This window comes from Falco rusticolus, chromosome 6 (genome assembly GCF_015220075.1).
Source record: "Falco rusticolus isolate bFalRus1 chromosome 6, bFalRus1.pri, whole genome shotgun sequence".
NCBI lineage: Eukaryota > Metazoa > Chordata > Aves > Falconiformes > Falconidae > Falco > Falco rusticolus.
Genome location: NC_051192.1, coordinates 63,207,382 through 63,229,803, shown reverse-complemented (window position 1 = coordinate 63,229,803; position 22,422 = coordinate 63,207,382). Strand labels below are relative to the sequence as shown.

Sequence of the window (22,422 nt, the reverse complement as noted above, 5' to 3'; positions counted from 1 at the left end):
ACAAAAGAGTCAAAGGAAGGGTTAACATAGCAACAAGTTATGACATAATACCTTGTTGGGGGATATACACAGAAGCAGAAAACAAGTTCTTCTCCATTCCTATAGCTAACTAGTACTCTAGTACCAAGAAGAAAAGTCTAGCAACAGCAATCTGTTAGAGCAACAAAGCTTTTCTCTTGTAACACAGTTGGGCACAGAGGAGACTGTTCTTGCTTACAAGCATGTCAAATGGCTCTAGTGGGAGTGATCATCCTCCACTTTTTATACTGATCTCCACCTAGCCCATAACCAACGCCATTCTCAAACAAATCTGTGCCTCTAGTTCTACCAAGTCAAAAAAGTAATCAATTTCTCACACTCAGTCCACACACTGATATGGATCTGATTAGTTAGTTCAATCCTAGAGGTAGAACAGCTGCACCTTTAACTGAAATTTCTACTTCCATTCGTTGCCAAATAGGCAAGGTTCTTCCATCCGTTTGTTTGAACACCCAGACAGTAGAGTAACATTGACACATGCTATGCAGATTTGTCCTCCGAGTTACATGCCTTTGCCTTCACCCAAAACTTTATAGCAGAATAATTAGATACCAGTGGCTTAAACATAAATCATAATGACAACATTTTAGATAGAAAGATCAGTATCTACTTGTGGTCAAAACTGAAACACAGAAGTGGAGAAAAAGGTCCATCAGTCCTGAGTGCTGGTATTATTGTGGAGTGCCCTTTCCAAGTACCTGCTGTACTGGTACGATTGCAGTCACAGTACAGATTTGGAACAAGTAGTATAAACAGCCTCCTAATGAGAAAACCGTTATTCTTTTTTCAAAGCACTGCTATATTTTCATAGCTAGTATGTATACAGTATCACTGAATATTACACACAATCTTTGAGCACAGCGAAAGGTATCAGCACTTTTCCTTCTATGCCCTCATTCTCTTCTTTACTACCTTTGATTTGATTACACTGAACACATTTCACATTCTTTCTGTATTACAAACTTAGTATCAAGATAGACTCTTAAGCTGAGAGGTTACAAAAAAATTTAACTTTGCCTTTTTTTTTTTTAATCAGCAGTAGACTCATTCTCCTCAGTGCAGCATAATTTGTAATTCTTCAATTCATACTCCAGTCATAATCAGTGCTCTTCATACACAGCTGGACTTATATTATGTACAGTCCCTGGTATGTAAAAACAAAGCATGTATGATTTTTAACTGCATATAACAAAACTTGTAAACTATGTGTTTAGCCATCCTCCATTGTGATCATCCCCAAAAGCTTCAACAGAGCTCAAATGGTATTTTATAACAACATCTTGGCTTTACAGGAGCATCTGTTGCAAAAACATTCAATACAGGGAAGTTTTCCAGGCTTTGATAAAAAGTAACTTTATTATCATCAACACTTAAATTTGGTAGAAGCTGCATGACGTCACAAAGCAATTAAACTTGTGACTACTATTATGAATATTATGAATACGATGCCAGCATTATACCATAAAGAGATGGCTATCTCTTATTTGTTTTATAGTACCCTGCAGAGGCTACACGCTTTATGGAAATAAATACATGGCACCTGCCAAGAGCAGCTCACAGCCTGCATGTACGAGGCACCGAGCCATGTGGTGCCATTGATCCCAGATGCAGGTATCATTGCAAGTTGCGTATAGGATCTGTTCCATCACAGCAAGCTCGGTTTTCAACCTGCCTGCTTTTTGTCAGTTTTCTAGAAGATACTTTTTTACGTGTATCCTTAACCAAAGGTTCCATTCAAACAAATGACTAGGGGAGTGAGTGGAGAAAAACAAAGAAAGAACATAGAGTTCACAGCCACTTCCGAAACTCTTTCACCAGACAAGCTCCTTCTTCTGTATTTCACTTCCAGTTACTCTTCTCACTTGTTAGGTGTATTTTGTAAACCCAAAACATCAAAATCTGCCTCTACATAAGCACAGAGCGTTTTCCTTATTGTGTTTCACTGGTGCATTAATGGAGACCTCTTAAGTATTTTTAAATAAGAATTCCCCCCACGAAATTTCCTGATGCTACAAAATTTATAGGAGGTGTAACTTCAGGTTACTTATGCCTTCATAAACACATAAGCATTTAGGGTTTAGGAGGTCTAGACCACTTCCCCCACGAACAATCTTGTCCAACTTCAGTCATTAAACTCTACGAACCTCAGTTTCCCGATCTTATTTTGTAACCTTCTGATGTTCCGTGCAGACGACACGATTAACCACCTTCAGGAATTTTTACATCGCTCGGACAAAAGACACCAGGGAAGCGCTCTGCCTACAAAGTACATACAATTCCCCACCGCACCGTGTGCGGCACACGCTGTTATTTAACGCCGCATTTAAAACTCCCCGGCAGGCGCATCCAGGCGCAGCACGCCGCTTTGCATCTGCAATTATTACCCAACCTTGGCAGCGCCGAGCCCACACCGGCCCCGTTCCCAGCTGCGGAGCCACAGCTGCCCGAACGGTGGATGCCAACAAGTTGGCCGGCCCGGCGGCGCCGGCAGCCCCCGCGGCCCGAGCCCGGCACGCCCGAAGGCGCGCACCGGCGGGGCGAGGCGGGCCGTGCCCGGGATGCGGCCGCGCTGCCGGGGCGGGCGGCGGCTGGCGCGAGGCGGGCGGCGGCGCGAGCGCACCTGCCCGCGGAGCGCGAGCGCGGCCGTAGCTCCCCGCCCCGGCGCCCCCCGGCGGGCCGCGCCCCGCTCTCCCCTCACCCGCGGGTCCGTGAGGGGAACCGCCGCCGCCGCCCCGCCGGGCGCTACCCACCCTCCCCCGGCACCCCGCCCGGCGGAGGCGGGGAGGATGGAGGGACCGCGGGGGGATGGGGCGGGGCGGGACAGCGCGGAGCGGAGCGGGGGCGCTCGCACGGCGCGGCGCCGCCCCTCCCCGGCGAGCCCCCGGGAGGCAGCGGCGGGGCAGGCGCCTCCCCATCCTCACCTGGTCGACGGGCAGCCGCACAGCGTTGCTGAGGGGCTGCAGCAGCGTGGAGCCCGTGGTGCTGGTGGCCATGGCGAGGGCGCCTCCCCCCGCGCCAGGAGAGCGGGCGACGAGGCCAGGGAACCGCTCCCCTCCCGGGCTCCCGCGGCGGCGGCAACAACGGTGGCGACGGCGCGAAAAGCCCCAGCCCCGCACGGCGCCGTGACAACAAGGGGCCGGCGCGGCCCCTCCGCTGACTGACGGGGCCAGCGGCCAACCGGCGCGCGGCGCCGCCGCGGAGTGACAGGCGGGCTCGCCCAATCCCCCGCCCCTCGGCGGGGTGGGGCGGGACGAGGCGGCTCCCCTCCGCGGCAGCCAGCGGCCGCGGCCCGGCGCGGGGGGCGGGAGAGGGAAGATGGTGTCCGGGCGGGCGGGGGGTCGGTGAGGTAAATCGTGGGGCGGGGGACGGTTTCGGGAAGGAAGGAAGAAAGGAAGGAAGGAAGGAGTGAGGTGGTGGCGGCGGCGGCGGCGGCGGCCGTGGCCGTCACCACCACCCACCCCCCCGCGCTGAGGGTGGGCAGAAGCTACGCGCAGCGCACAGGTACCGCGCAGGGCCCGGCGCGGCCTCGCCCTGCACCAGGCGAGGCTGAGGGGGCCGGGGCCCGGGCGCGCCTCTCCGGGGCGTGCGGAGCCCCTCGGCGCCGGGCGGATGGGGCACCTGAGGAGCGGGGGCACCTTCCCGCGCGGGTGGGAAGGCAGGGACAGCCGGGCAGGGGAGCCCCCCGGGGAAGCGGGGTGCTGGCAGCGCTGGCGGGGGTCGATTGCCGGGCGGTGGGTGGCCCAGGTGGCGGGTGGCCCAGGTGGCGGCTGTGGCGGTATCTGTCGCTGAGGGTAGCGCAATATCATGTGGGCATGGGTGTATGTTGAGGTAACGAAGAGATCGCCCCCCTGTTCTGCTCCTAACTATCTCCCCTCAGCCAGGACGGACGCAGAGGCAGCTCGGTAGCTGCACACACCACGGTGGATAAGTGATGGATATGCGCAGGGCATGAGGGTGGCCTCGCACTGTGAAGAAGTTGCAAAAAATGGGTAAAAAATCCTGTTCCTACTGCCACTGGTAGATTTTAGGAAGTCTGTCATGGCTATAAGCCACAGTTTTCAGTTTATTAATTAAATAATTAAAATAAATGTAGTTTATTAATGCATATATCAAATATACAATTAATTTAATAATTGTATTAACAAATACAATAGGCTTGTTTTCTAAACACAAAAACCTGAAATGGTACATGCGTAAGTACTTTTTCAGGACGTTCAGCCTGGCGGTGCTGAAAGAAAAAAAGAAGTGATAGGGTCATGCCAATAATGACAACTTGGTATGCAGCACAACTCTTCCACCTGTCCAGGCAATGCCATCCAGTGTGAAACAGTGAAGTCTTGAGTGAAGGCTTTGCATTAGGGCGCGCAGCAAACTGCCAGATGAGCTTGTGCAGTAGGCTGCTTATCACATCATTCTGGATTAGTGCCCTACCTGCCTCTTTGACATTACGGCTTTCTGTAGTTTTTTCCTTACAAACTAACTAACCATAATTGTTCTAAACGATGTGGTAAAGGAGGCTCCAAAGGAGTATACTGCTCTTACCTATTAAACTGCTCAAGAATCCTGGGTCTCTTGAGAGAAAACTGTAGGTTATTCCTTGCACTTTATTAAACATTTTTAAATAATTATTGTATATTATACTTCTAAACCATGCTGTGATAAGTAATTTACCCTCAACAGAAATGTTTCACCACTTTAAGTATGTGAAAGGTGAAATGCCTCGTCCAATGTCACACTAAGAGTCTGAACCATGTCTGGAGTAGTGGTTAGGTATAGTGATTTACATAGCCATTTAAGTTCACAGTTAATGCTAATTGGTAGTAGCAGGAAAATGGAGGTAAGTGTAATTATCTGAAAACAGCCGTTGTTTCTCTTACTGAATTACAGAGCACACTCTGTACTTATGCCTTAGCTTGTGGTAAGGTCTTTTGTCTGCATTTAAAGAGACTGGTTAATAGGTATAAATAAGTGTTTTTAATTAGATTTCTTCACTGTGTGACAGGCAATTACAATCGTGGTGGCATCACCAGCTTCAGAAGCAATAGCATGATGGTTTTGTAGTAAAGCAAAGAGAGCTGCTTTCAGACGGGGGGGAGGAAGAAAAAAACTTTTCCCAATTAGTTCTGAATCAATCCCTTAAATCTAAACCAGCAAATTGTATATACATATGAGTAACTTCTTAGGAGCGCAATGCCGCTGGGCTCAACACAGTCTGCATCACACTATACGTATGTATATAAAGACTAAGATCATTTTATCTGATTTTCTTTTAGTAAGGAGACATATACCTATGCACAAATCTTTGGAAATCTCAGCCTAAACGCTCTCCAGTGAAGCCACAAAAGAACTGCTTTAGAAAAGGCTGATAGCTAATTCTGAATCATAGTCTAGTCACAAGAAATTATCTGGTGCCCTATATGAATCCATGGAGGTGGTGTTACTGAGACTTTCATGAAATATTCACTGCAAATAATTGACCTACTGAATGAACTTCTTACTTTCAATTAACAAAATGCCTGACAACAAGCTCATGATAGCACGGCCTAAATGTCACTTTGCTTTAAAACACATCCTTAATTTTCTGGTCTTTTTTATTTTTGTCAATGTTGTTGTTCTTGCAGTGCTCAGAAATACAACAATATGCTTTCTCTGCATGACTTCTCGGATCTTAGGAGTTCACAACTTAAAAGATACGTTTACCTATGCTGTAAGTTGCAATATCATTATAATAGTTTTGCACCTGTGGTATTAAGTTACATATTACATCTTAAGTTTCCACTGGAGAATGCAGTGTTTAGGAAGCGGTTCTTGTCCTCTTATTTAGGAAGGTGTGTGTTGGGGAAGACAGTGTCAAAGAAATAGATCTTGAAAATTAATTAATAGTCCCTTTGTAGTGATGGGGGAAATTGGTTACATGAAAGAACAAAAGGGGCCGTGCCCCAGAGTGTAAACTCTACATTCACAATTAAAAGTGAAGCATACAGATGCTGGTCAAGAAGAAAGCAACGGGAAAATAAGCAATTTCTGCCAGGGAAAAAGTAGCTTGTCTTTGATGTCTGCTGTAAAATGTATGGTAAGGGCTTTCATGGGCACTGCAGTAAAACTAGGTCTTCTGTTTTTCCTTTTTTTTTTTTTTTTCCCCAAAGAAGATTTTCATTATATATGTTTTCAGAGAACTTCCTGCCTGTGTGAGAATACTGTGTTGTGTGTGGGAAGATGAAGCATTGCTGGCAACAGGTAGCATTCTGTGTCACATTGACACGGTAACAGTGCAATTTGTCCTGAAAGTTAAATGATACTGTGAAAAAGGAGGCTGGTGAGTGACACAAAGAAGCTAATGTACCCAGAGTAGTGAATCTATAACATTTCACTTTAGTGGGACAGTTTTCAGTAATCACTATTTACTTTCTTACTGTTTAAAATATTTACATGTAAGTGAACAAGAAGTGGTACTTCTGCAAGGAAAATCTTTCCACCAAAGGCTGTCGGTCAAAACGCAGGAGGACGTGTTGATTTAAATAATCCCTGGAGAGTGGCTTGGCATACCATGAACTACTTCTGATAGTCTGCAATTAAGTTTTTATGGTCCAGAAGTGCTCATAGTTCTTGGGTATAAAAATAATCACAAAGGCATCTCTCAGCCTTAAAGAGATTACTTAACCTGTCGGAATGATGTAACAAACACTAGAGGTTTCCTGTAAACTTAATTTGACTGATGATTTAAGATATTCAGGTGTTTACAATACCAGTCTTCCCATATGACATTCTACAATAGAGAACAGAAAGAGAAGAGCTGTGGCAGGGGACAGGAAGGGGCAGTGGGACAAAGTTACTAGATGCACCATTGTGTACAGTTCTTATTTCTCTATTTGTTTGATAAGGTCATTCTGGGGACACATTCACAGTCAGAAAATGGAAACGATTACTGAAACTCCCTTTAGCAAAACAGATGAAAAAATGGGTTTCTGTATTAGCTACAGAGAGGCGATCCACTTTTCTACAGTAAAGTCTTACTTTAGCCTTACGTGTATCTGGCTTTGCTTAGCCTGACATATTTGAGACTTCATTCTGAAGAGAAGAATATTTCTGCAACAGCTGATCCCAGTCAAACTGAATTACTGTTCATAAAAAATCTACTATTGAAATTGTGGCATTTCTGTGTATCTTAGTCTCACCCTTCCTCCAAAGCAGTCTTCTGCTATATTCAAATATTCTGTTATAATAATAATATATATATTACATATATATGATATATATACATGTGAGCATAATAAGCCTCACATGCATCTGCTGTTTACATGCATCTGCTGTTTCTGAACTACTCTAATCTTTAATTAGCCAGTTCTGCTATATTAGTAATTTAGTGCCCAGTGTGATTCCTGTTAATATTAGGAGGAATTCTTCATGATGATACTGTTGCTTGTCAGCTCAAGTAACATTTGTTTGGCTCTCTACTGATGAGGAAAAGTATAAATACCTCTCTACAGTTTAGCTACAAGATAGCTAAAATCTCCCTTTGGCTCTTTTAACAGAACACTTTGGCTTTAGATTTTTGAGTTGTTTTGTTTTGGTCTTAGAGCTGCTCTGAGAGCAAGCAAGCTTTTCTGTTACTACGACAACAATCAGTTTCTGTCGTAAAACTGATTTGGACCAACTTTCTTTAAGTGCTTAAATTTTGTAAATTCTGTGATGGGAAAGTTGTTGGCGTCTCTCAAAAACATAGATTCATGTTCAGCTCAGACCATTGTGTTTTTCAGTTATAACACAAAGTCTGTTAACAGGCAGAGCTGCTAAAGAATGCACAAAAGCTCAATTTATTGTTCAGCTGTAAATATCAACTCTCAGGTACAGATCTTAGAAATGATAATTTCCCTGCTAAAGGAACTTCCTGCTTTCATGACAAGGACAAACCAGCTGACTTAACAAGAAGTTACTCTGGTAAATGAGTTGCCTTTTCAAAGCAAATTCTACTCTAAAATTCTTTATGGGGAAACAGTACAAAATGACAATGTACAGCGTTTGAAAGTGTAATAACTAGTGCCACATGCAGTTGGGGTATTGTGCTCTGGTGGTTTAAAAGTTTGAGGAATAGAAGCCCTTTTTTCAGAGCTGAAATAAAAGCAGTGAACTTCAAAGCTAAGTTATGAGTTTAGGAACAGTTGGTTTGAGATTAATTAGGTACTTATCAGACTGTGAGAAATACGGTGGATGGGAGAGGCTGGTGATAACTAAAACAGTAGGAAAGAACTGACAAGTCTACCTTTTTAATTGATTTAACTATATAAAAAAAGCACATTTGTATGAAACACATATGAATAGATGTGCATCATTTAGCTTCATTTCCTGTCATACTTTAACAGCAGGACATGGAAATAACTGCTTTTAACAAGTTTCTCAGGTTTCTGGGCTGTCTTTGTATTATGTCTCCTTGGCTGAAATGGGAGACCTGACTTTTCTCAATATCTGATGTTACAGGTTCTCAAACTGATCCTTGCCGCTTAGAGAGCTCAGTTCCCAAGGTGCCTCCTACTTGCCTTAGGTGACTGCAACAAGATAGGACTAAGGCTCTTCTTTATTTGGATTAATTGTTTCTGAAATAAGAATACACCTTATTCATCCCAGAGTTGCTTAAGAGTTGGTTTTAATGCCAAGATAAGCTTGCAGAGTAAAGTGAGTTTATTCTAAGAGCAAAGGTTGAACTGTAGGAGGGGGTGCAAAGTAAGTAACAGAAATGCAATTCAAAATTAAGTTTACCAAATAAAGTTTTCCTTTCAGTTGCTTCAGGTTCACAATTAACTTAAGGGAGAGAAAGGGAAGACTATGGAATTTTCTTTTTCTGTCTCCCAGGACTGGCTTGCCCTAAATAGCTTTCTCAGTCCATATAGTCATTGCTACTTAGCTTAGGATGGTTCTCCTGTTCATATGAAGTATTGTGTTCAATCCTGATCGTATTCCTATTAAGTAAGAAGTAGGAATCTTTCCGTGAGGGGTTTCTGGGTTTGGTCCTTGTGCGTTCATTTGAGCTTAAATTACCCTTCTGTTTTTGGAACATTTTGTAAGTATTTGTGATAAGATGTCTTTGGTGCCCATGCATCTTATTAGTTTTATTGTCTGCGATTAATTTTAAATTCTTTGTAAAAATTGCACATATCAACACCAGAAAGGATAGGGTTGGTTGTATGACACTTCATTCCTACCCCTTCCGTCATTCCCGCTATCCTCATACAGGTTTGAGGCTCCTGCTTTTAAAATTCCTCCCTTGCTACTTCTGACTCCAACAGTGTCAGTCAGCACAGCTTGAAGTACCTCCTCTTCGCCAGCCAGTAGGTCGTGCCAGACTGTTTTGTGGCCGAAACTGGTGGTGTGTGTCAGAGTCAGGGTGAGTGTCAGGTAATGAATAGAAAGTAGGTACTTGGGATGTTAGACCTGTCAGCCGCAGCCCGGAACAGCCCGGTGCAATTGAACTTGTCACTGGGTCAGAGCCCGAATGTTCCTGCAGCTGTTCCAGGACCCACCTGCTTCCCCAATGCCTTTTGCTTACTTTGTATGACAAGCGAGAACCTGTTGCCGTCTGTTTTAGTGGGTAAGCCTTCGCTTTTCAGAGCAGCAGAATAGGGGAAGCTTGGCTCAGCTCGGAGATCTGGAGACCTGAGAGGAAGTGAACATAGAGCCTCACACTGGTCAGCTACTGAGCATAATAATACTTAATTGAGATTTAATTTTGTCAGTTGCATCTTAGCTTGATGTCGTGTCTGCTTAGTCTCCCTCTGCGAGCATGTGAGCATTGTCCAAACACAAATTGGTGAGATAATAGTCACAGTAACATAGTCCTCCCCACAACACACCCAAAGCTTCAATGAGTAATGTTTTGGGAACAGCAGCCAAAGATGCGTATTAGCATTCATGTTTCTGAGAGTTACTTCAAGTCACATGCAAGCTCAGATATATGTTCCATTTCTGTAAGTAGTGTTATTGCATAAGTAAAGCTATGAGTTTGTTCAACCATTCAGTCAAGCAGCAGTCTCTCTTAAATTGCACTATGTGAACCTGAAATGCTGTACATAATAAATTTATTTTTCAGAAAATCTATCTAGGAAACTGAAGAAGCATTTTAGTAAATGGAACATAATAATAAATATAAATTCAAATTTTTTCCTTGCCAGTTCAGCTAAATGATTATCACATTAAATAGATTTATCCTGAAGTATTTGATATAGTGCTTTATTCTTTTGACCCCCTAAACTGTATGTAAGAGCAGAGTTTGGCTATTGTGTCCTCCATGATTTTTTAAATTTGTATTTATGATGAGGGTCAATTTAACATGATTCTAAATTGTACCTTAATTGGGGTGATATTTAGGACCGTGAAAGATTAAACAGCCTGAATGAATAGGCAGTATTCCATCTTCTGCTTTGTCAGTAGCACTTTCATCACTTCTGTGAAGATTAGGAGAGATATATATATATATATGTATAACAAAAAATGTTCATAACATCAACTTGTTGTAGTCTTTTATGGAGGTCAAAATACTCCATTTCATAATGTTTTGTCCTCATGTCTTTGTTGTAGAAAGCAAAATCGTCTGACCTCCTGCTCCTAGTTTTGACATCTTTATTGACAAATTGTGATTACCTTTAATAAGGAATTGTGAGTACTAAAGATTTCATAGGAGCACTGGCTGTATCTCCTTGTCTTTTTAAAATGTGAAGTACAATTATTACAAAATTAAGAGAACAATGAAGAACTGTTCCTGGTTTTCTTCTAAAAGTACCACATTGTAGTGAAATTCCATGAGAGAATGTAGAACAGACAACTAATTTTAAAGGATGTCGTTATTCTGTGGGAATCACTAGCAGAAAATAAAAGCCATTTTAAAGGTATGTGAAAAAATACCAGCAATGGTAGACACACTTTAAAATTGCAAGGGTTATAAATCTTTAAGGCTTGGGCTTTTAGTTATGTGAGCTAAGCAATTGTTACCTGTTCTGTGGGAGAAACTTATGTGTAGGTTATTATGTAATTAACTTCACAGATATTTTTGCAGAGTTTTGAAGGACCCGAGAGAGAGAGGATGCTAGACCACTGATCTGAGTCCCTCATGCTGTAAAGTTGTTCCATCTCTTCCTAACTATACCCATTTCTATTAGAGAGTTACTATGTCACAGTGAAGAAATACGAACTTCGGGATCCCTCAGTACATAGCATTGCAGGGGACCCTTGAGGCGGAGTGGAGCCCTGTTCCTGCAGTGCTACAGTCAAATTAATATCGTGAACCGTGTGATTGATGTTCTCAGGGCTGCACTCCCTGCTGTTTTAAACAGGAAGCTTTCCCAGTATCGCTTCAGTTCAGCAAACAAGGCCACTTCCTTAACAATACAATAACAGGAATTTGATCAGAAACATCAACATTCAATTCTCAAAGACATGAAGATGATTGCTTTTGTTCCTGCATTATCTCTAGTATTTAGGTATAAAAGTTACGGGTTCTGTATGAGGGGAAAAAAAAGCTTTCCTCATACTCTCTTTCACAAGGGGAAGTCTAGCTTTTTTAATGATTGTTAAAATACTGTTCTGGGTTTGTGAGATTTGTTATTCTTCTTTCTTTCCCTAGAGCAGATTTATGTTGCCAATACCACAATGTGATTCTGCAAGAAAATGCCCTCACCTACTTCTAACAGTTTTTAATCTTTAATATCTATATGTGTTTCACCACTAGGAACAGTAGTTATAGAAAGATGCTGTTCAGGTGCAGGTTGCTCAAGAGGCAGCCCTCTGTCACTGCCTGTATTCATTTGCTGCTTTTAATACAGATACAAGAAATATTACAGCTAAATAAAACTGTATTGTCTATTTGCCTTGGTTTTTACTGGTAAGATCTCATTTCAGGGATGCCAGGCCATGGAGATAAGTGGAAAAGTCTGGAGCTCTGAAGACTTAACGTCAGTAAAGGAGGATCGAGTTAAGAAACATTTAAACAAATAGAGCATACACAAGTCTGTAGGATTTGGTGGGATTCATCCATGCATGCAGGGCTGCTCTCAATTATATCTGGAAGGTCACAGCAATTGGAGAAAGTTTCTGGGGGCTGGAAAAAACAAATATCCCACCTGTCTTCCAGAAGGGCAAGAAGGAGAATCTAGGGAACTACAGGCCTGTCAGCCTCCCCTCAGTCCCTGGGAGGGTAATAGCTACCGTGAGGACTTGCTCTATTTTCAAATATCTCATGGACAAGATGATTAGGAGTTGTCAGCGTGGTATAAGCTGGGGAGGTCATGCCTGACCAATCTGGTAGCCGCCTGTGACGAAACAATGGCTTTGCAGGCGAGGGGAGAGCACTGCATGTTGTTTATCCTGACTTTAGCAAGACTTTCGATATTGTCTCCCCGAATATCCACACAGGCAAACTAATGAAGCACAGACTAGATAAATGGACAGTGAGGTGGGCTGAAACCGGCTGAACTGTTGGGCTCAGAGGGTTGGACTGGGCACAAAGTCCAGCTGGTGCAGTACCACAGGGGTTGATGCTGGGGCCAGTACTGTTTAACCTCTTCGTTAAGGATGTGGATAACGGGGACAGAGTGCACCCTCAGCGGGTTTGCAGACAATACGAAGTTGAGAGGGGCGGTTGATAGACCCGATGGATGTGTTGCCATTCAGAGGGGCCTTGACAGGCTGGAGAAATAGGCCAGCTCCTGTTCATGAACTTCATAAAGTTCAACAAAGGGAAATGTCAGGTCCTGCAGCGGGTGAGGATGAACCCCGTGCACTAGTACACACTGAAGCCTGGAAAGCAGCTTTGCAAAAGAGGACCCAGGGTTCCTGGTGGACAAGAAGTTGACCATGAGCCACGATGTGTGCTTAAAGAAAGGAAGACTAGCAACATTCCAGGCGTTGCCAGGGGGTCAAGGGAAGTGGTTCTGCCTCTCCAGTGAGGCACTGGCAAGACCACACCTTTAGTGCTGTGTCCAGTTCTGGGTTCCCCAGCATAAGAGATAGTGCACGTAGTGGAGAAAGTTCAGTGAAGGGTCGCAAAGATAATTAAGAGACTGGAGCATGTGTCATACAAGGAGAGGCTGAGAGCGCTGGCTTTGTTTAGCCTGGAGGAAAGAAGGCTCAGCAGAACTTGTCAATGTGTGTAAATGCTGAAAGGGGGGTAGTGAAAGACAACAGAACCAGTATCTTTTTACACTGCTGCCCGGAAAGGACAAGTTGCAGTGGGCACAAACTGAAAGATGGGAAATTCCACTTAAATATAAGAAATAGCTTCTTTACAGTGAGGGTGGTCAAACACTGAAACAGGTTTCCCAGAGGGGTTGTGGAGTCTTCAGCCTTGGAGATCCTTGAAATCCAACTGCATAAGGGTCTGAGCAACCTGCTGTTGCTGACCTACCTTTGATCAGGGTGGGGCCTAAACTAGACAATCTGATGAGGTCCCTTCATGCCTCAACTATTACTATTCTGTGAGTCTATCAAATTAGGGTAGCTAGAAAGGTTTGAGATACATTCCATCAGTTACAAATGGAGCATAAGAACATAGGGAGCCAGGTAAAGCCTCGAGGTACGTTGTTGGCCAGGAGTTTCTATTTGAGAAGACAGGATTTGTGCATGTGAGGGGTGAACACATGTGAATGGACAGATGCTTGCAGAACAGACCTCAACAGTTCCTTTTGGCACTGTATACTGAGTTGCTAATAGACGTCCTCCAGATTGGAACTTCCAATTGTAGAGAGACCTTTGAATGAAAAAGTCATTTCAAACCCTTCTCAATTTCTTTTGAAATCGGTTCATTCAAGGAACCTGCTGGGAAACCCTGTGATTCAACCATGCACAGACTTGTATTTGTAATGTGTGTTTGAAGAACTCAATTAAACTGCCAAGTCTAAGAAATCACAAGCTTTGGCTTTTATGTATATATGCAACAATGTCACTAAATAAAGGGGAAATTGCTTAAAGATGCGTCTCACCCTTTTGCTGAGTCTTTGTTTAGTAGCTCACGTACACAGCGTGCAATTAGTCTGTCCAGAACAACTGCAAAGGCTTTCCCTTTTCTCTTCAGTAACAGATGGGTGCTTGCGTGTTTGGGAAAGAAGATAAAGGCTGGACCTGTATTTCTCAGCCATCTGCTTCCTTGACGACCTCTTTCTTTAAACTGTGTTATGGAAGAGGACTAGCAGGGTCTCCAGCATGATGTTTCTACATAAACAAATAAAAAGGCATGGTTCTGACTCTAAAATTTTACAGTAAAAAGAGAGAAGTGCCATGGAAAGAATTTAAATCATTGAGGCTTGACACAGGTATCTAAGTTGAACAGGGGTAAAGCTGCATCACATGAGATAGAAAATATTCATCAATTCAATCTTTGCACTACATCATTATTTATCTCATGTATACCATTCTACCTGTAGATCCTAAAAAAGCTGCCAGAATTTCATATATTAAATTTTGCAGCACTATAGAATAGAAGTGCATGTATGTGTTTTATACCTGACGTGAAAAAGCCTGTTGACAGATGTGCTTGTGTTGGAGGGACTGCAAAGTCTGTGCTGCTTAATTGTATCATTCTCCCACTTGCTCGTGTGTATATACTTGGGTTTGTCCTGCAAGTTGGGAGGTGCAAAGCTCCTTTTTTTTCTTTTTCTTTTCAATCCCACACTGTTTTCTGAAACTTATGTGAGGTCATAGTATCCATGTGCATGCTGTGCTGCTTGGAACTTCTGGCTGCATCATCCTGGGAGGAGTATTGCCAGTTTCCTACAGGACCCATTAAACCAGTATTTTCCCTTTGGGAAAGTGAGTCATGTTTCTTTATTACCCCAAAGCTGGAGGCTATTTTAATCCTCCAAAGTCTGCACTTTACTGATCTAGACTCAGACTTTCATGCTTACTGCTGTGGAGAAAAAAAACCAGCAAACATGGATCTTTACGTCATGTTTTCGTTTGGGGGAATAATGTACAGGCACATTGTGCAGAGGCATTACAGCACTAAGGAGGAGATAAAGCAGGAAGGAAGGAAGCCGTACAGATGTGGAGGGTCTAATACCTGGCTGCACAATGGGCTTTTCAGAGCAGGGTAACTGTCGCTGTCTATATTGTTTATACCTCTCCCAGCAGGCAGAAGAGTATCAATGACCCCGAGACCTCTGCCCGAGGAACCTGCCTCAAATCTCTAGTGCCTCAGGCAAGAAATGGTAGAGATTTGCTACCCTGGACTGGTGTTGGCAAGTCAACTGTTAGACTCAACAGATAAACCACGTTATCAGGAACACTCCTGAAATGCTAGCTAGTTTTTAGAATGTTCTAGTTATAGGATACAAACGTGCACTTGGTTGCACCATTTGAAAGAGCCAAGTTAACCGCAAATAATAGTATTCCTTCATCCTGCAGGATTAGGAGACTGTTGGGGAACATTCATAAACACCCATTTGGGTGGAGGCTCCACCTCAACCTGTTCGGAAGCAAGTGAACAGTTGCCTCCTTAGAGAGCCAAAACCTACTGCCACTTGTACAGATCTCTGTCATGGTTTAGGGGCAACTAAGCCTGTCATCTTCTGATGTGGCCTGAAAGCAACCTCAGACAATACGGGACGTGCGAAATATCTTGTTCCTAGTTGCTCAAAGGTAGCAGATTTCCGCAGTCATAAAGCAGTCATGTAAGCAATGTTGACCTAGGCCAAGAGAGGCTAGTGAAATTGATGTTGAACATGTTTACTTCCCTGCTTTTTACAGGTACTTTAATAAGTAATTGCCTGCAACCATGTACAGTGTCAAGTTGCAAAATACCTTGCAGCATGTCCTCATTTCTTGCAGGCCGCGTGGTCTGTATTTACTTCAGCTTCTAGTGGCTGTGGCTGTTCTTCTGCCCAGGGTGTTTTGTCACAGATTTTTGGAGTTCATTAGGCAAGCATTTAATTACTGTGGGGAACAATATGACATGTTTAAACAGAGAACCGTACTAAATTCACAAAGCATACAAGAAAATACTTAAGGAGCCCTGTCAGATTGCTAAGAAAGAGTAAATGTACTGTTTAACTGTGGGAATGTATGCAAACAAGCCCAAACTCAGCTTCTGAGGTGTTAGGACGGGGGCATGAGTTGTTATTTCTTCTGCATTTGAGGGTTTTCTTTTCCCCTACAAACTCTTCTTTGGCATGGACTAAAGGGATCGCCTGATGGCTGCGTGAGATCACAGAAGCATCTCAAATGCTCGTCTTTGCCTTTTTCACTCTCTGAGAAGCCACAGAGTAAAGATTCAGAGGAGTTTGGGACGCCTGCCTCTGAACTTGGAGGGGAACTTGCAAGACGAGGATCATGTGTCCTTGTGCCTGTAGAAGCTGGTTCTCAGAGCCCTGGCAAAAGTGCCAGTGCTGGGACTTACACGTACTCTTGCTCCTGCAGGAGTGTTTATGGACCTTCGTCACTGAACCAATGCTCAAAGTGTTCCTGGTCTACCTCCACCAAAGGATTTCTCTTTCAAGAACCCTGCCAGGGTTTGTGATTCCCACATGCCTGCAATAACTGCTGGGATTTTTTGACTCTTTAATTTGGGTATAGAGGTGCATTTTCTCCTGGCCTTATACTATGATGGCTGTGTGCTCGTGCTCCTCTGTTTTTACAGTGCCTACAATGGGGAAAAAACAGTCCCTTCCGTATACTTCCTCAGATAGCAAGACATGTATTTTCAGTGTGAGAATTAATTACTTTTATATTACAGGATTGCAGTTTGCAGACTTGATTTTATTTTGTGTCGTCTCACCTTTGAGCTCAGCATGCCTCAGAGGTTTCTGGTAAAACGTGTCAAGGTGACAGCAGACCATAGTGTGAGAAGGTGTTTTTTATTTGTTGCTTTGTTCAAATCACTTTTACAACTTACTAACTTCCAGTGAAAAGTGATTTGCCTCTCAGCACTAATGTGGCTAAACAGATAATTAGTGCCTCAGCCTTGGGCCTGTTTGACTTTCCCAGAGCCTGGGCAGCCCACTGGTGATATAAATATCTTAGAGATCCCTAAATGGGGAAGAGAGGAAATCTCCCAGGCCAGTATGGCCGGGGCATTCTCTTCAGGCTGTGCAAAGTTTTTTAATAGCCTTATGAACACGCAGTGTGTAAGTAAAATAAGAAATAAGCAGAACTACAAGAGCTTGAAAACAAATTGTGCTATTAACTGGCCAAATCCGTTACCTGAAATGCTTCCTCCCTTAAATATATTGTCAAATATTACTTTATATCTGGATCTGGAAGAGCGCTGATCTGAAGTAACTACTGTTTGATAGCTGCCAACCAGCCTTCCCATAAGGACAACTTATCTGCCACGGCAGAGGGAGAAGTGAGTGGTATGCAGTTTATCACCAGGGTCCCCCACAACACACCTCTACAACTGTGAATTCTCAAAGGAACCCTCGCCAAGAAGTACCGGCTGCTGCACTGCCTGCGACAGCTTCCACCTGAAACAGGGCAGCAGGACAGACCTCCGGTGACTTTTAACATTAACAAATGTCACCCACTAAAGCAGCCTGACAACTGAAAAGCTAAATCACAGCTTAACTTCGCTAAAACTTTTCCTTAGACTAATTCACAAGCGCTATGCTTATGCAGATGATTTGACGATTGAAATTAGCAACGTACAGGTTGCAGGATTTCCCACACACCAGAGACTGTCTTCACTTAAGGGATAACCATCTATAAAAGCAGACATCATTAGTATAAATTTACCCAGGAGAAAGAAGTTTGAGATGGTTGACTTAATAGTTCTGCAGCATTGGTACTGGTAGATGACTTTGGGTAGGGTCGCTGAGACAATGTTGGAGAAGCTGCCCTGCCATTCTTACTGGTTTTGAAACAGCAGGTCCATTAAAGATGTCTCACTGAATAAATTGGCCAAGTATCCAAGGCAGTTTCTTTTAGGGGAAAAATACTGGGTTAGATTGTTTCCTTTGCAGATCACTATACCGCACTGGCTGGAGGCAGCAGTCAAACCAAGTAATGCAGCACAAGCTCTCGCCTGCTTCTGAAAGTTATTTTTCACGTGAGTTGACTGTACTTGTCTGCAGGTGCTGCAATCATGACAAAACCAACCTTTTTTTTCTATTTGAATATATATGCACATAATCGCATATTCTAAATATTTTAAGCTTTGTGTGGCAATTGCTGAGATGTGCTTTATGACATAAATTATTTTTTTAAAAAAGCCACTGTGGCAATTCAAAGTGATAGAATTGCTCAGTTTATGTCTATAAAAACACCTCCTGTTGGCAGTCATCCATGCCAGCAGCAGGCATAAACCCATTACTGGGTTTCTTCCATAGATCAAACCCAGGTCAATCTGTGAGGAGGACAGGTTCCTTTCTAACAGCATGGCTCCCTGCAGCCATCTATCCAGAAATCTCCTCCCCATTGTACAGAGATTTCCCTCAAACAGTAACAAATTCAGTGCTTGCCGTTTTGGGGACTTCATTCAGAGCACTGAAGAATTTCTCCCAGTGCACTGGGTTCCCTGATAGTTCTTCTAGCATCTGGGGGAACCGTTTGTTAAGGAGGTTGCTCCAGATTGTGTGTTGGACACCTGGCCACATTTGTGTTGTGGTACCACTTCATGGCATGCTCTTCTACTCTCCTCCCTTTTTTCTCCTCTGAAAAAACGACTTGTGAAAAAAACAGGATTGCAGAAATTTCTGTGCTAAAGGCAATATAAGCATTTTACTGGGCTGTACGTAGCAAAGACTTGAAGCCAGGGCATGTCCAGGCATGGTTCAGGCCTGTTGCCTTTCAGGAAGTTAGCATCATATGTCTGATGCTCTCCTCAGATCGCTATGTGCAGCCTCCCTCAAAATGGCATTGCTGCAATGTGCTTAATATATCAGCTGAAGTCATGAGGCCTGTTGTGTCCCTGCCGGGATGTGACCAGGATTTGTCTGCACTCTTCCCACTCATCGGCTGTATGTCAGGAACGTGTATGACTTGGGCTGGCAGCCTGGCACAGCCCACAGCAATGAGAGGCTGAAAGCCAAGCACAGAATCGTACAATACCACCTCAGTAAAGCAGTGGAACGGGAAACTTTGTCCAAAAGGCAGAAGAGCACAAGATTTGGGGATGGCGAGTGGAGGATGGACCGGCTGAAATCTCAGCAGCTTGTGGTTCGGCTACAGCCACGGTGCAAATGAGCAGGATGAAGTGGGGGCAGCAGCTGAAGCAGGTGTAGGGGTGAAATCTGAGCTCCCCGAGTCAGGCTGCCCTTACGCCACAGAGCAAATATAGGCGTGCAGAGGGCTGCTTCTTGGGTGGTCTGGGCAGGAGCAGGAGCAGGAGCAGGAGCAGGAGCAGGAGCAGAAGCAGGAGCAGGAGCAGGAGCTTACACCCAAGCCCAGCTGGGCAGTTACTGTGCATGCTCAAGGAAGCCCATCTACGGCAGCACTTTGCAGAGCTGCTGGAGCACTCTCAGGCAGATTTGTGACCATGCAGCATCACCATGGCCAATAACAGGCTATCATCTTTGTCCTGAGTCTGCAAGGCCTCAGCCCAAACTTTTCTTGACCTGCCTGCAGCTTTGTTTTATTTGGATTAACCATGGCAGCCATTTCTGTCATTAACCAGGTGTCTGTATCTAATGCGCTTTGCTTTAGTTTATCTTTGTGTGGTAGAGCAATATTATATAGACAACAGTAACAAGCAGTTGTTCTGGGTAGGAAGAGATGTTTACAGCTGTGACACCACGATGTCCTGTAGAGCAATACAGGGCTGGTACGCTGGTGGAGGCGTTGGGAAATGGAGACACAGGGTGCCGCGTGGAGGTGCGCAAGGTGCAGGGGGTGGTAGCAGATGGGGCATACGCTGGCACTGGAGGTGAGACCCCACAGCCATAAACAGCTCCGTAACGCTCAGTTGAAAGAACCTGCAGACCTGGAGCTGGACAAAGCTGGCTTTAGGAGTAACAAAGAAAACAAAAGTAATATTTAATATATGTAAATGGGACCATATATTGTAAATTTGGATGCTACCTGGACATACAGAGCCATTAAGAAAGACAAAGGTGTTAGCAAACATACATCTATGACCCTAAGTAGAAAGAAGATCGCCATCACTGTAACTTTTTCCATATATAAATAGCCTACCTGCATTCTCATTCTTTGGTTTTCTGTAATAATTACATCTAGACTAATGATGTTTCCTGAATTAAACTGTGAAGATTTGCATTATACTAACAATAAGTTCTTGCCTTTACTTCTACATATAAAGAATGCTTCTTTTTTGCCCATAAGCAAGATTTTAAACGTAACAAGATTGAACACAGGTATTTTTTTTATTTGTGTAGCTCTTGCAGTGTCCCCAGAAGACAGGGACTACCCTGCGCAGGTTGATTGTGGAGCAGCCCAGGTACCTCCCCAGGGTACAGCTGGGAGGGCAACTAGCAAATGCACTGCAGAGGGGAACCAAGTACCTACATCACCTTGATTCATCCAGCACATGTTTTCATTGTGTGGCTACACCCTTGTTTCCCACAGATTTTAAGCTTGAGACTTCTTAATTTAACATATGATCTAATTATGTACTTTTGACACTACCATAAAACCACTGTCCTTAGGATTATTTTTTCTCTTTTCAGTGTTCTGAAGTAAACCTCTAACCTGAACACAAGATTACTCAGGAGCTCAGATCTTAAGTGCTAATTTTTGTTTAAAGATAAGCAATAGTAATTACTACTAATTGCAACGTGTACAGTTCTTCTTACCCAGCGAGTGCATAGCACTTTATGAATATTGATGGAGTCAGTCTTGTAGTGCCAAGAAAATGTACGTAGGCATAAATTTGGGCACTCAGCATGAAAAAAATCTGGTAATACATGTGTGTAATGGTTTATGCTCATTTACTAAGTCCATTGACTCACTATGTAACCAAAACCCGGTTAATGGAACTGGGGAGGGGCTGTGTAGGACAAGGGGCAAGGACTGTACAGCCTGGAAGGGTTTGCGAGGGCGGGACACTGTAAATACAAGGCAGACAGCTTGAACTGATAATTGTTTCCTCACTTTGTTTCTATTCTCTGGTTGTCAAATTCGAGAAAGGGACAAGTTTCATTGAACGTGTCATTGAGCAGGTTGGGTTCTACATCTGTTCGTATTACAACTGCATCTGCTTTGAGATAGGAGGTTTGAAGAAAGCGTAAAGGGAACTCTGGAGCAGCAAGTATCACCTCAGCAAAGCCAGTCTCTGGCTTTATTGAACAACCACCTCAGACATTTCCTTTTATAAATTAATCAAAAAGATTTACAAGCGCTGTTACATTGTTTATCCTTCTAACTCCCATTGGAAATTTTTTTCAGAAACTCACTAGTTTGTTCTCATGTCAGTAAAAATCAACTTGAGTACCTTGATACCCACTGTGTGCTTTAATTTGAAGAGTACGCTTCCTTTCGTGTGCTTCTTTAACTCAAAATATACTTTAAAGTCCCTTTCCCAGTGATGGTCCTGCACTGGCAGCTGCCCTTAGAGCACCTGGCATTGCTGCTGTTTCCAGTATCTTAAGTCATCTGTGTGTTGTTTTCTTCACTCATTACCAGTGCTCTAAAGTAACCAGTAAAAGTAATTTTCTCTAAGTGCAATAATTTTACTACAGTGAATTGCATTTGCTATCACTTTGCTACGCATGTTTAAGATGTTTTCCTTAATTATTCCATTCATACATTTCTGCATTATTTTGAATTCGCCACTCAGTGTGCTGGATTGGATTGACAGCCCGGAATTCAGTGTTCACTTGTCCTGCCCTGCATTATGGGATTTTTTTTCTCTTCCCTTGGCAATATTCATGGATTCTTAGCAGAAGGAATGGAGATCACATTAACAAAGCTGTACGCTTCCTTTGCTGGCATGAAATAAATACTGTACATTCCGAGTCATTTCAGCCATTCAATCCATTTTAAGCCACTTTCAAACCACTGTCAGATAGCCAGGGGAAACTACTGCTGAGCTCTGCTTTCTTAAGAAGAAAATGTTGCACTTGCACTTGGAATAGCTTATTAATTTTGCTTGCTAAGTACAACTAAAATTCAAATATAAAACGTGATTGAAAAACAAGCCAAGAGTTTCCAGCGCTACCTAACATAAATCACAACCTGTCACCAGCCAGTGACTGACTTCATCCCACTAAGCAGGTAAGTCCAAAGCTAGGCAGACTCCAATGCATGCCTCATGCAAATCAGATTTTTTTTAGTATCTTCCACTATTAACGTCTTCCAATATAACTGCAAAACTACAATGATTTTATTCTAGTATTCATTAAGCATATTGTTTAATACATGTTGTGTGGTAGACAGTTTTTAACATGCAGCTAGACAGCCCCTTCTTAGGCTGTTGGTATGACAAATTGTTCTGAATAAAATGCACTGCAAATC

General features: G+C 43.4%; 1 protein-coding gene across 1 annotated transcript in view; it reads right to left on the bottom strand.

The window, feature by feature from the left end:
- Positions 1–3,179, bottom strand: part of MBOAT2 (membrane bound O-acyltransferase domain containing 2) — a 100,584-nt gene extending 97,405 nt beyond the window's left edge. Inside the window, exon 1 of the mRNA XM_037392554.1 lies at positions 2,961–3,179. Coding sequence (XP_037248451.1) covers positions 2,961–3,032 — 72 coding nt within the window. The 5' untranslated portion in view covers positions 3,033–3,179. The remainder of the gene's footprint in view (positions 1–2,960) is intronic.
- Between the last annotated feature and the right edge of the window lie 19,243 nt (positions 3,180–22,422).